This window comes from Colletotrichum tamarilloi, assembly GCF_030869305.1.
Source record: "Colletotrichum tamarilloi strain Tom-12 chromosome Unknown Scaffold_5.1, whole genome shotgun sequence".
NCBI lineage: Eukaryota > Fungi > Ascomycota > Sordariomycetes > Glomerellales > Glomerellaceae > Colletotrichum > Colletotrichum tamarilloi.
The window spans coordinates 416549-428752 of NW_026849388.1; the positions used below are offsets into that span (position 1 = coordinate 416549).

The 12204-nt window shown below is 53.9% G+C and overlaps 5 protein-coding genes across 5 annotated transcripts; 2 read left to right on the forward strand and 3 right to left on the reverse strand.

Moving 5' to 3' along the window:
• Positions 1 to 513: 513 nt before the first annotated feature.
• CTAM01_02236 (uncharacterized protein) lies at positions 514 to 870 on the reverse strand (the record flags this gene model as incomplete). The annotated part of the gene is made up of 1 exon (XM_060518275.1): positions 514 to 870. The coding sequence occupies one exon, from the start codon at positions 868 to 870 to the stop codon at positions 514 to 516; it is 357 nt and encodes a 118-aa protein (XP_060386908.1).
• Positions 871 to 1388: 518 nt separating this feature from the next.
• On the reverse strand, positions 1389 to 1607 carry CTAM01_02237 (uncharacterized protein; the record flags this gene model as incomplete). The annotated part of the gene is made up of 1 exon (XM_060518276.1): positions 1389 to 1607. The coding sequence occupies one exon, from the start codon at positions 1605 to 1607 to the stop codon at positions 1389 to 1391; it is 219 nt and encodes a 72-aa protein (XP_060386909.1).
• A 1211-nt stretch (positions 1608 to 2818) lies between these two features.
• Positions 2819 to 3574, forward strand: CTAM01_02238 (calcipressin; the record flags this gene model as incomplete). Its single annotated transcript, XM_060518277.1, has 1 exon — positions 2819 to 3574. The coding sequence occupies one exon, from the start codon at positions 2819 to 2821 to the stop codon at positions 3572 to 3574; it is 756 nt and encodes a 251-aa protein (XP_060386910.1).
• Positions 3575 to 4269: 695 nt separating this feature from the next.
• Positions 4270 to 5956, reverse strand: CTAM01_02239 (tat pathway signal sequence; the record flags this gene model as incomplete). Its single annotated transcript, XM_060518278.1, has 3 exons — positions 4270 to 4608; positions 4740 to 5495; positions 5570 to 5956. The coding sequence occupies 3 exons, from the start codon at positions 5954 to 5956 to the stop codon at positions 4270 to 4272; spliced, it is 1482 nt and encodes a 493-aa protein (XP_060386911.1).
• Positions 5957 to 7446: 1490 nt separating this feature from the next.
• On the forward strand, positions 7447 to 11489 carry CTAM01_02240 (mitochondrion organization and biogenesis protein; the record flags this gene model as incomplete). Its single annotated transcript, XM_060518279.1, has 5 exons — positions 7447 to 8156; positions 8504 to 10370; positions 10429 to 10884; positions 11011 to 11302; positions 11425 to 11489. The coding sequence occupies 5 exons, from the start codon at positions 7447 to 7449 to the stop codon at positions 11487 to 11489; spliced, it is 3390 nt and encodes a 1129-aa protein (XP_060386912.1).
• Between the last annotated feature and the right edge of the window lie 715 nt (positions 11490 to 12204).

The window sequence follows — 12204 nt, forward strand, 5'->3', positions numbered from 1 at the left end:
ACGGGGTGACGGAATGCCTTGCCCCTATTCATCCGGCCGGTATGTCATAGCATGAACTCCTAGATCAAGGCAGGTTTTCTGCTGAGTTGGCGCCGCCATCGCTGCGGTTCGTTGAGAGGGGCGGCGGGCTCGCATCATGGGTGAACTCCCCTCCAAAGCCAAGCCCCAGCCCCAGATGATATGATGCCGGGGGTTGGAGGCGTTGCTCAGCCAAGACCAGGAACACAAGCTTCGGTCTTTCAGATTACACTGCAACCTGCCGACAACATGGTCAGAAGAAATTTCGGATAGAAGCGCGAACCTTGGTTTGATAGCATCGCAAGTGGTCCAAGGAGGCGCCGCCCCCAAGCCTATTATCGAACCGTAAACTCCAAGTGTTGTAGATACAGTGAGTGATTAAGACTGAGCTTGTCTTGTGAACACAACATTTGCTGCACAGCCCCCATCACTCCATGGACCCTTGGCTAGGGACTGAACGCTGTGGGGGTTTGACTCGGTATCCCTGGAGTCTTTTTAGCTTAACCGCGATAGCGCAAGAGCGGGGAGATGAGCTGTCGAGGTGTCGGTTGTCGAATCACTAATGAATATGGTGACAGTCGACAGGTCTGGTATCTGCATCTGTAGGGTAACGTTGACATTCGGAGTGTGCCCGAGTCCAGACTGGGCATCTCGAAGATCCGCGATGCAGGTGTCTCTAGAAACGGGTGGCTGCATGCCACTCGGAATGGACGCACTGGAGGCATCCCAAGACCTCAGAAGCGACAGGAGACCCAAGCCCTTGGTGGCTGTCTGCTGTGCCTGTTTCTCGCGTGTCCAGGGACGTACGGGAAGGGAAAATAAGAGAGACCCGAGTGTGAGGTCACAGGACATGGTGGACGGATACGGTGGGAAGGGTGCGAAGATGGCGATGCGCCGCTACCGAACGTAGTGCTGTCGACGGCTGCCGTAACTGCGGTCAAGTAGCGGGTCGGGGCACTGATTCTCAGCGCTTTGGAGCCCAAGTCTCGCTTCAGAGCGTGCCGTCATTCTTCACTACGTCCACCTGGGCTCAGTTCAGGTCTTTCGGATAGTGCGTGGGCGTGTGGGGGAACAGCCGTGGAAGAGGCTCCCGTCGTAGAATTGTTGCAGGGGGAGGCCTGCGGGAGGCGAAGAGGTCTGCTGCTGGAGCCGACAACGACAACGAGACTGCGTTCAGAGACTGCCCTGTCACAGGAGCCTGCCCTGAGGGAACAGCCGTGCCAGCCAGTTTGGGTTCAATGGAAGGCAAGCACCGCCCTCATGGCACACCGTAAAGTCGTCACTAAGGAAATTACCGATTGAGGCGGAGATAACTGGAGCCGCTACCGTAACGGTACGTACTCGAATCTAGCCCGTCCAAGAGTCTTAGCTCATCCGTTATGGAAGACACCAAGGGACCAGAACACGGAAACTGCGCGTAAAGAATGGCTGGGGTGGCGAATGGCATTCTCGACAATTCGATTTCCAGCGGGGCCGACGAACCAAGACCTGTTCGATTCGTCAATAGTCTGCCGTGTCAAGCGGTTCCATCTATCTCCACGCCAGCGAGGGACGATGGAGGTCCAGGTCTTTCGTGGATCATTTCCCATGAGCCACCAGGTGCAAACCGCAGCACGGCGCGAAGCAAGGGCAAGGTCCTGTTGAGGATGAGCTTGAGGTATGGGCATGGCAGATATTGCAAAGCAATGTCGCGGAAAGCATCCCGTGGACACTTCTGACTTGAAGAATGCCAAGCCTTCTGGAGTGGGAGGAAAAACTTTTGCCGTATCATTTCTCTCTATCCGTATTGCCTCTTGCTCTTGCACAGCCCCAATTCATGTCAGCTGTGTTAGTCCCGGTCCTGGGCTGCTGGATGCCCAGTGCTTGCCTTTCACGCCTCTATCAGTCTCTCTGCTCAGAGGCAAGATAAGCAGCCCGGTGAGTTGTTGAAATGATGAGCCGAACGATCAAAGTAACTTGCGTATCTCATAGCATCTCTCTCAGCCTGTGTACATTATGATTGTACAAGCTGGTGCCTTGCCGCTGTTCTCCATGCGTCGTCCGATCCCGACGTGCTCCTTCTCGCGCCAATGCACCTTGGCAAACCCACGCGCCCTGCTTTGCTGTGAACCTTTTTCCCATAATAAGCCTGGAGGAAGCTGCCTGCGCTCGCAGCGACTGGGCTGTAAATTGACTGCGTGACTAGCAACATAGGACGTGACTTTGTTGTCCGTGGGAACGGATAAGGAAGGGGACCGTAGGAGACTCCCCGTCTGCCCGTCTGCCGTCTCCACCACTGTGACGGCACTCTCCAAAAAGGCGACGAAACTTCAAACGGGCCCGTGAGTCCGTGTGGCCTTCCCGTTTCATCCACACAGACACTTCCAGCGCCCCACTCAACGTCCAGAGGCAACGGCACCCCTCCCCTCTACGCAGTACCTAAGCTAAGTACCTAACAACTCAGCCATCCACCATCCACCTGGCAAGCCTGGCACCGTCCACCATCCAACCATCCCACACTCCGCCCGACCCCAGTAGTCCCTCAGTAGCGCTTGGCCAAGCCACTCTCTCACTGGCACGCTCAAACATATAACCAAGACCGCCTCCCGCCAACCACCACGATCATTCTTCGCTCCAACTCCAGCAACAACCAAAATACTACACAAACAAACCGCACTATTGCAAGCCTCTCTTCTGCAGATGAATAAGATCACTACACAATCTGCGTAGAATACACAGTAAAGAGCTGGAAAACGACCTCCTCGCCACACACACCGCAAAACCCACACCTCAACCACATACACATACACAACCATCCAAAATGGAATCACCTCAGTTGGATACCCGCCCCATCTTCTCGAGACGCTCGACCGGCTCCAACAAGTCGCTCTCCCTCGATCTTTCGTCTCTGCCGCCTCTGGTCCAGCCGACGCCACCCACAAACACCCTCCTCTTCACAAACCTCAACGACACCTCCATCTTCCGCCCCGACAACCTCCAGACCATCCGCGACCTCATCCTCAAGACAGCGCCAGTCCACTCATGGGCACCACTCAAGTCCTTCCGCCGCATCGTCGTCTCCTTCTTCTCGGAGGACGACGCCATCGCCGTCCGCCGTGTCTGGGACGGTGAAGCCGTCATGGGCGAGCGCGTCCGCGTCTACTTTGGCCAGCCCACTCCCGTCGAGGTCACCGACCGCCATCTCGCCCTGCCCGACGCCGGAAAGCTCTTCTTCATCTCTCCCCCTCCCTCGCCCCCCCACGGCTGGGAGATGAAGCTGGAGGACGCCCCCAACAAGATGGTGCACGCAGAGGACCTCGCCGATGCGCTGGCCAAGCTCCACCACCGCCCGACGGGCGTCGAGACCCCCATCAGCCCCGTCGACGGTTCAAGACAAACTCGCAGCAGGAGCTCAACCCTGCTCTACCAGCCTGACGTCAACGGCACCAGCCCCGATCTGCCTGCCATCTGCCTCGAGGACATGACCGACGAGCCAATGGAGTTCAGTCCTATCGAGCCGAAGCCCATCATGGCGCATACTTCTCGCCCACCCGTGGAGTTAATGCACCACGCATAATTCTTTGATTTCAACCCAATTTGTTTTTTTGAAAGAGCGATCTTGGTCAGGCGTTGGATGGTACGATATTGGGATTGTGGCGGTTCAGGAACTTTGGGCACGCATCTAGCATCGAATGGGCTTGCGATGGCGTTTTACGGAAAGACCACAGCTTGCACATTGGAGCGGTACACTTTTGGATTGGGGAGGAATACTATTCGAATGGGATCGGCACTGTCACACTGTCGTTCCTGGTGGCCAACGAGCCAATTTGTTGCGCAAAAAAGTTTCTCCTGTGTTGCTAAGAAGCACACAAGGTCTTTTCCTGTACACTAGATTCACCTTTCGCTTTCAGTATTGAAAGACAGCGAAACAAACAAACTTGATTACCAACAAAGAAAAGTGACGTGGACCCCTATATCTGTCTCAGTATTGTAATATGTAGCTCTACTACTACTTCTGCGACCCGAAACCTGCGGCAGAGACGTTCATGCTGTGGAGTCAGATTCGTGGACTGGAATGATGCGCGCCAGGCCAAACGGTTTGATCTTCAGATACAGTGATCTACACTATGGCTTTTGAACCCCATCAACCAAGGGCAGAAGAAATCCGGCCCCTCACAGCCGATCGGGACCAGGCCGTCTGACGATTGTTTCTGACGTATGATGGGCACCTTTGTCCCTGCAAGGACTCACGTTCATCGGCAGGTATAATGCTCACAGAACCCTCCCAAACAGGGCCGACGCCCCGCGGATGCCCAGCCAGGCGAGCAGACCGCCCACGGTGGCAACCACGCCTAATGTGATGAGGCTCCGGCGTTCGTTGCTGCGCACGCGGCGTGTGCTTGCTCCTGCTCGTGCTCCCGTCTTTGCATCTGCGGGGGTGGAGCCGGGCTCGTGAGTCGACGGGTCCTGGTGCTGCTGGGTCCGGGCCGCTGCCTCGGTGGACGGGTCGTCTAGGGTCGGGATGTACTTGAATTCGAAATTTGTTTCTTTGCCTAGGGCGCCGAGCTCGGTTTTGTTGATTGTTATATTGAAGAGGGCTTTTTTGAGGTTCTAGGAGGGGTGTTAGAGGGTACTGTAAGTTCATGTTGTAATTAAGGGGGTCGCGTTCTCTTTTGTCAAGTTGTTGCCGACATATGAACAAATTATAAAAAGAGTATATCCAAAGGTAGATTGTGACTGACCTCATTCCTCGACTCGTCCCAACGGGGAAACAGACGGCGGGAGTAACACATGAACATGAAGAAGAGACACTGGCCGAGTATAAGCAGCGAGTAATAAAACGGCGGCTTCTCCACCGCCAACGCGCGCGCGAGCTTGGGGCCGTTGAGCCAGTACGTCTCGGCGGCGAGGAACTCCCTCGAGACGTGCCAGGGCGGCTGCTCGGCGAGGCCCGTGAGGACGTTGTTGGCGAGGGCGCGCGAGGTGTCGGAGGGTTGGATCTCGGAGGCAAGCAAGGACTCCATCATCGCCCTGGCCTTGTTCAGGCTCGAAAAAGCGTCGGTGGGCGTGCCCATGATGTAGGCCACGTAGCGCCAGAGGGCGAGATAGTCCTGTTTCTCGCTGTCCTTGAGGAAGATGCCTTGGCGGGGCAGGCCGATCCAGAGGAGGGTGGAGGAGAAGGTCGTGATTGTGCCGATGGAGTCGAGGTCGTTCACGGGGACGCCGTAAGCTGCCACGTCGTAGTAGGAGGGTCTCTGCTGAGCAAGGAGGAGGATGCGGCGGCGGACGGCGGCGTGGAGGAGGCGGACCCGGACGGAGGAGGCGTGGCCATGGCCGCCGGGCTGGATGGAGGGGAGGTCGCGGGTGACTTGGATGATGTGCTGGAAGGTCTCGAGGAGGCGGCGGCGGGTGACGTTGACGCCGAAGCCGCCTGTTCTGGATAGGGTTTCTACGACGCGGCGGCCGCCCATACCGCCTACGAGGGACTGAAATGTGAGCTGTGGGATTTGGTTGTTAGTGAGGTCTGAGATAAGGATTTATGGATCGCGAGATGGGTGAGGTTTGGACTTACGGCGAATATGGTTGGGGCTGCGTATCGGAGAAAGACTTGTTGTCCGCGTTCAATTTGGGCCCAGTCGACCCATGGCGGGATGGTGTTGATTTCAGTCCATAGTTTTCCCAGAACCTCGTCTGCGTCTGCATTGTCTCTCAAGAGAGCATACAGGTCTCGATGTGGCTTCGCGCCCTGAGGAGTGTCTACCTTCTCACTATGGGTGGTCGAGGGTTTCACAGGAGGTAATACTTCATCTAGTCGGTCCAATGCTTCGGCGCCCAGCTCATCGTAAGTATATATCATTGGGCGAAGGTTGTCGGATGTGAGGTGCTCGTCGGTCCACTTGAACCAGTAGTCCCAAACTTCTCGCCACTCTTCACCCCGGTACCAAAGGACACCTGCCATTGCTGTTACTGGATTTCGAAGTCTTGACAGTAAACGATGTAAAAGGAGAGTCAGATGAAATAAATGTATGAGACCGTAGCCAAGCACCAAGTATAAAGTCGAGGAGAGAAAAGTTGAAAAAGACCTGGAAGTCTCAGTGTTCAGTTCGCCTTGGCGAATCGGGGGGCAAAGCTCAAGCTAAGGGCGGAATGACTTCATAGACCTCAAAAGACTTGTCTCATCGGGAACTAGATGTTGTTAGACCAACCCAAAGTCTTCATCCAATTTAAGCTCCAGGGCCTATATGGAATGAATAACTACAAGAAATGAATACAAAGCAATGAACGCAGGACCAGAGAGAGAGAGAGCAACTTTCACTTGGAAGTTGGAGATCCCGAAGTGGTGGCCCTTTTCGGATGAGGAGGGTTTGACACCTGACTGAGCGAATCACCGGACCACACTGGTCGACCGGTAAGCCGGGTGGGAAGTGGACGGCAATTGCTACTGAGATTGGACGAAGATGCAGGTATGTGCTTCGGGAAGGTTGGCCCCACGGCCTCAAAGACTGCCAAGGACATGGATGTGCCATGATGTTTGCACGTGATTGGGCCTTCTCTTCGGTTGTGAGGTAGAGGCGGAATTCGGGTTGGACTGCTAATGACCGCAAGCTCGGTCAGATGGAACAGCCTTCAGTACCTCTGCTTCATTAGACTAGAAAGAGTTGTGTACGTAAGGCCGCGGGTTGTAGTTGATGATGTGATGTGTAAGTGGAAGACGCGCTTCTCTTTGATCACTTCAAACCCATGTTGATGTTAGTGCAAATGATGTAAAAGCCCCCCTTTGGGATCAACAAATATATATGACATGATCTGATAACGAAGGAGCCAGAACAAAAAAAAAAAAAAGAGTTCACCTCGGTAGGCTACATCTCTTGGTGCTCATGCTGGGATTCGAACTCGGGTACTCGCTAAGCCTGTCGTCGAGTAGGCTGGTTGGTGTGAAATTGATTGTTGACCTTAAACCACTCCACCAACCAGCGAGTTTGACCTGATCCATCGACCTAGACGGACGCCTGCTTTCTGGTGACAGGAATGGGATTGAAGGGGGGTATATAGGCATTCTGTGTATGTTCACTCCGGTGATAGAATGGGATGAAGTCGATGTTTATTCTGATAAGGTAGGCGCTGGCGGGGGACCACTCTCAATTGCGGACTTTCCATAGCCGCCCCGCTGCAAGCACTTCCACAGCAGCCCCTGCAGTTACCCGGCGCAGCGGCGCTTTTCCGCCGGGCGCCCCTGCGGCGGGTTCCCTTCTCCTGTCTGCGCGTCCCGTCCCGTCTAGTCGCGGAACCAGATTAATTAGACTCGAGCTCGACTTTTTTTTCCCTCCTTCCCGGGCCAGCAAACGCCTCCTGGTCTACCCTCACCTCCACCTACCTAAGTATCCGACTTTACACCAGAGCTCGACTGCCTCCCATCTCATCCCGAATCAGAAACCTCACGATCACGCGATGCTCTGCTCTTGTCGCCTGAGCCCTCTGCGGCTTTTCGTCCAGGGTATTTCGCAATTGCACATCTCTGAACCCGTCGTCGCAACGAGACTCCCCCAACACCTCAAGAACAACCGTACCTTACAGATCAGCCAAGCCTCCACATTTGCGACATCGGCCGTTCACAACAAAAAGCGTGACTTCATACCATTTGAAAAAGGAGGAAAGCAGGCTACATCAAGAGGACCACTGGAAGAACAACCTGACGAAGAGCCGGCGAAACCGAAGCGAGAAAACTGGCAGCTCCAAAAAGAGGCCCTAAAGAAGAAGTTCCCCGACGGCTGGAATCCGCGCAAGCGCTTGTCCCCGGATGCAATTGCTGGCATCAAGGCGCTGCACGCCCAGTTCCCCGAGGAGTACGATCTGAAGACGCTCGCCGACAAGTTTCAAATGTCGCCTGAGGCGATCCGCCGTATTCTGAGGAGCAAGTGGCAGGCGACGCCCGAGGAAGAAGAGGACAGGCAGGAGAGGTGGTTCCGGCGCGGCGTTAATGTGTGGTCGCGGTACGCGGAGCTGGGCCTGAAGCCGCCCAGCAAATGGCGACGCGAGGGCGTTACCCGAGACCCGTCGTACCATCAGAACCGCAAGGAGGCGATACAGAGGAGGAAAGAGGAGGAAGCCAAGGAGAATGTTGGGGAGAGGCTGCAGCGGAAGCTATCTGATACCATCATGTGAGTGCTGGACAACGGCGACTGCACTTCTTTTCGAACAGCAGCTCGAATACCATCTCAGCTCTTACATCATAACGGCCGGCACATGGCCTCAAAAATCTAATCATGAACATTACATCAACATACATCTCCAGCGCAGCGATTGTCAAACTCAAGCGGTCGAATATGCGCATTGTGACCGAGCCAATCATTCACCCCTAGCAGCTGCATGAACCCCATACTTCCCATTGGATGTGGCTGCCTATCAGCCTTCTTTGCGACCGCAAAGCCTCACTCCGCGCGCAAGACGAAGACCTTTATCATCGGGAAACATATCAACTAGTTTTTGCAGAGAAATACACCAGTAGCCGCAAACAAGTTATGAGACTTCTATCCACTGAGACGAAAAAGTTCGAAGTCTTCGATCTTGAAAATGCTCCACCTTACGCGGTGCTATCTCACCTTTGGGAGCACGACGAGGTTTTGTTCCAAGACTTGAGGGACGGCCAAATGCTACGTCCAAGAGCTGGCCTTCGAAAGATAGACGCCGCTTGTCTTGTTGCCCAAGAGCGAATGCTGAGGTATATCTGGATTGATACTTCTTGCGTGGACATCGAAAGCGAATCCGAACGAAGTGAAGCAGTCGAGTCCAGCTTCCGCATCTTCAAATCAGCGGCGTTATGCATCGCCTATCTGTCTGACGTTGAATCAGAGCGCCCTTTGCCGGCTGGCCATGTTTTTTTGACCGACAGGAATCTTGACGATAATCTAGAGGGCAGGTTTCGACATACGTTCAAACGCAGTAGATGGTTTACGCGGTCCTGGGCCCTGCCGGAACTTATTGCCCCACCCGAGCTTGTATTCTACTCCCGAGGGTGGGAACTTATCGGTACACGATCGGAGCTCCGGAATCACCTATTTGATATTACTGGTGTTGACACCTTCATTCTCCAAGGTGGTGATCTCGCAAAGGTATCCGTGGCCCGGAAGATGTTCTGGGCCACGAGTCGCAATGCGTATCGACTTGAGGACATTGCATACTCGCTGGCTGGTTTATTTGGCGTCGATATGATGCCAATCTATGGGGAGGGCAACGTAAGTGCATTCTTACGTCTGCAGGAACACATTGCGAAGACCGTCTCGGATCCAACCCTTTTCGCCTGGAGAAAAGATTGGCTCCAGAAGTTCACGACGTGGGATAAGTGCAAAGATCTTGTCAATTCAAGTCACCTCCGCGACTTTTTGGCAAGCAGTCCAGGCGCCTTTAGTCACTGTGGAAGCATGTTTCCCGCTATGGTGACCGTCGACGACATGAAGCTAAATCAGAGGGACTTCGGCCATGATGACGATACTGCGTGGGAAACTAGTTCTGTGGCATCCTTCCAATCGTCAGCAACCACTTTGATTGAAGGTTCGACTTCGACACCGGTCACATCGGGTTTGGGCAACGCGATATCATTCTTGTCCGAAAATGATACCTTGTATCCGCTCTTCAGATTGGCCATGCAGACGCCTCGGGTAGGACCTGACAGGCTGCGAAGGAATCTGACCCGGATTCTGCGGTCCTTCGGCCTAGAACTAGCGGTAGAAGCGATAACCAAGGAAGAAGCTCTGTCAGCAGTATTTTTCCGTGTCTACCGGCTGGCAATCGCATCAGGGGTCACATCGAGAATTGCCGAAAAGAGCCTCGAGCCCATTGCCCTCGACCAGCCGAGAACCAAAGCGCCAGAGGATGCTCCAGGTACTCTTTCTGAGGACCCTCATCGAGATGAATTCGCGCAGCTCGAGCAGGAAGACGACGACCTTGGCCAGGAAGAAGGCGATGATGCTCCCGAGGAGAAGGAGGGACAAGCGAACGAGTTGGACTTTGAGTCCATCAGAGCCTTTGTTCTCTCCAGCGGGGCTTTTGAAAACATGACGAGGAGACTGTCCGATTTTGTCAAACCAACCTTCCGCACCCAGGCCCAGAAGCTTGTTGCCAAGGTCCTCGAAGGCAAAGATACATTAGAGGACCAGTATTGGATTGGCATGAAGGATAAGATGCAAGTCGTCCTGACGGAGCTGGAAGAGTCAAGTCCTGAAAACTTATTGCTGGACATTGAAAGCACACCGAAGAGGCTCGAAGTATTCCAAACCTGGGCGGAAACTATGACCAAGGAGGAATGGGATTGGTGGCCTCTGCCACCTCCCAAGCATGCTTTGAGCTCCACTGAGGCGCGAGTTGGATGGCGCTGTGTAAGTTCGTCTCGTTACTCACTCGCAGAGACCCATGTTCCTAACGTTACATATTCAGAGGTGCGGTATATCAAGATGGGAGACCGTCCCAGCCTCATTTGCAGGTAACATTGCAATGTTGCTGCAGAAGTATCCTCTCGCAAGCCGGAACCATACAGGCTCAGCAAGCAACCCGGCATCAGACCCTCCGCCGACGTCTTGGAAAACCGATGAGACCTCATCGCTGGGGACAAGATCCATCAAGACCTCCAGCATCAGCGAATCATCAAAGCTACCTGACCCAGTGTCCTCGCCTATTCAGGATAATCAGACTGGTCAGAAGCGCGAATATCCCCGGCCGAGGTACATCTTTTTGCTCGCGACTACGGGTCGGCATCGGCTCAGGCAACTACCCTCGCTCTACTTAGACACCGCGGATTTTGGACAAGAATTGCGAAAAGCGTATCGCGAGCTCAAAGGCTTCTGGAGGTGGCGGTTTTCGCCTTACAACTTCTCCCATTGCGAGTTTGTGCGTGTAAGTGATATCCTTTCCTTCGTCCTAAAGCGAGGCAAAGACAATAGACTCTTCCCCATCACGGCCCCGTAAGATGGCTAGCATAATAGCACGCGAGCCTGGAGACTCACACTAAATTCTCACCAGTTCGAAAAGTTCTGCCGCAACGGCTTCGCCCACCGCGGCCTCGAAGTTCCAAACACATCCCAAAAGGACTACTACTACAACCCGCGTCCCGCCCTTCGCGAACCCCCGGTCTCTCCCGAAGAATTCAGCCACGTCTTCCACTACGCAGCCAAGAGCGAGGCCGTCATCTGGGCATCGCTCGGCCTGCCGTTTTACGATACCGTCGAGGCGCTGAGCGACGATACCGTCGGCTGCATACCGCAGCGGTACCACTACCTCGACGAGCGGAGTAATCGCAAAGAGGACTTTTGGGGTCTGTATATCAGAGAACGGCGGTCTGCGCTGATGACGTCGGTGTATATCCTGCTATGCCTCTCGCCTTTTTTTGCGTTTTGCTTTTTGTACTTGTTTGGAGTTATTTCGGGGGATATACAGAATGCGACGACCCCGCTTGCGTTGGCGTTGACGGCTCTTGGGTTGTTTCTGGGGTCTATGATTAAATCTTAGGGGGGCAGACACTTAGTCGATGAGCCAGGTTTGTTGGCCTTTCGTGGCTTTAGCAGGATTGTATGAGGATATACGGATGTTTGGTGTTGGAGTCTCATATCAGGAAAGGGTTGAGTCATTATCGTAGCTGGTGTGAATCAGATATCGGTCCTCCCTTTCAGCAGATTTGTTCATTTTTCACAGTATTGCTACTTCAAGTTTCAAGACGTGGGAAGTGTGCAATCAACAAATAATGAAAGAAACCTTTCGGCAGGTTCATATTTCGCAACTCTGCAAGTGCCACATCATGAAGACACCGCCTTTAAGTATAGAATCAAGGGATCAAACCATTACATCGTTCCTATGCACATAGCCCGCACTCACTCATGCATATCAAATTTCACTCAAACTACTAAGCCTCCAGCAAAACACAACCCAAGCAAAAAGCAAAAGAAACTGTGCGCCGAATGACGGTGATTCCAAGGACCGACCGCGATTCGAACGCGGGGCCTAGAGATAGGTTGCTGCTGAGGAGCTGCAATCTCTCGCTCTACCACTGAGCTATCGATCCTGGGTTAGGCGGGATGAACGGCTTAGTCATCTGGCTGTTGGGAAAGAGGGCGTCTCCATCGTCTCATGGATACTCTGGCAAGGAAGGAGAAAATGCAGCAAGGGGACACATAAGCGAGAGGCAAAGAGAGAGAAGCGAGTTGGGGACTTGAGAAGTGG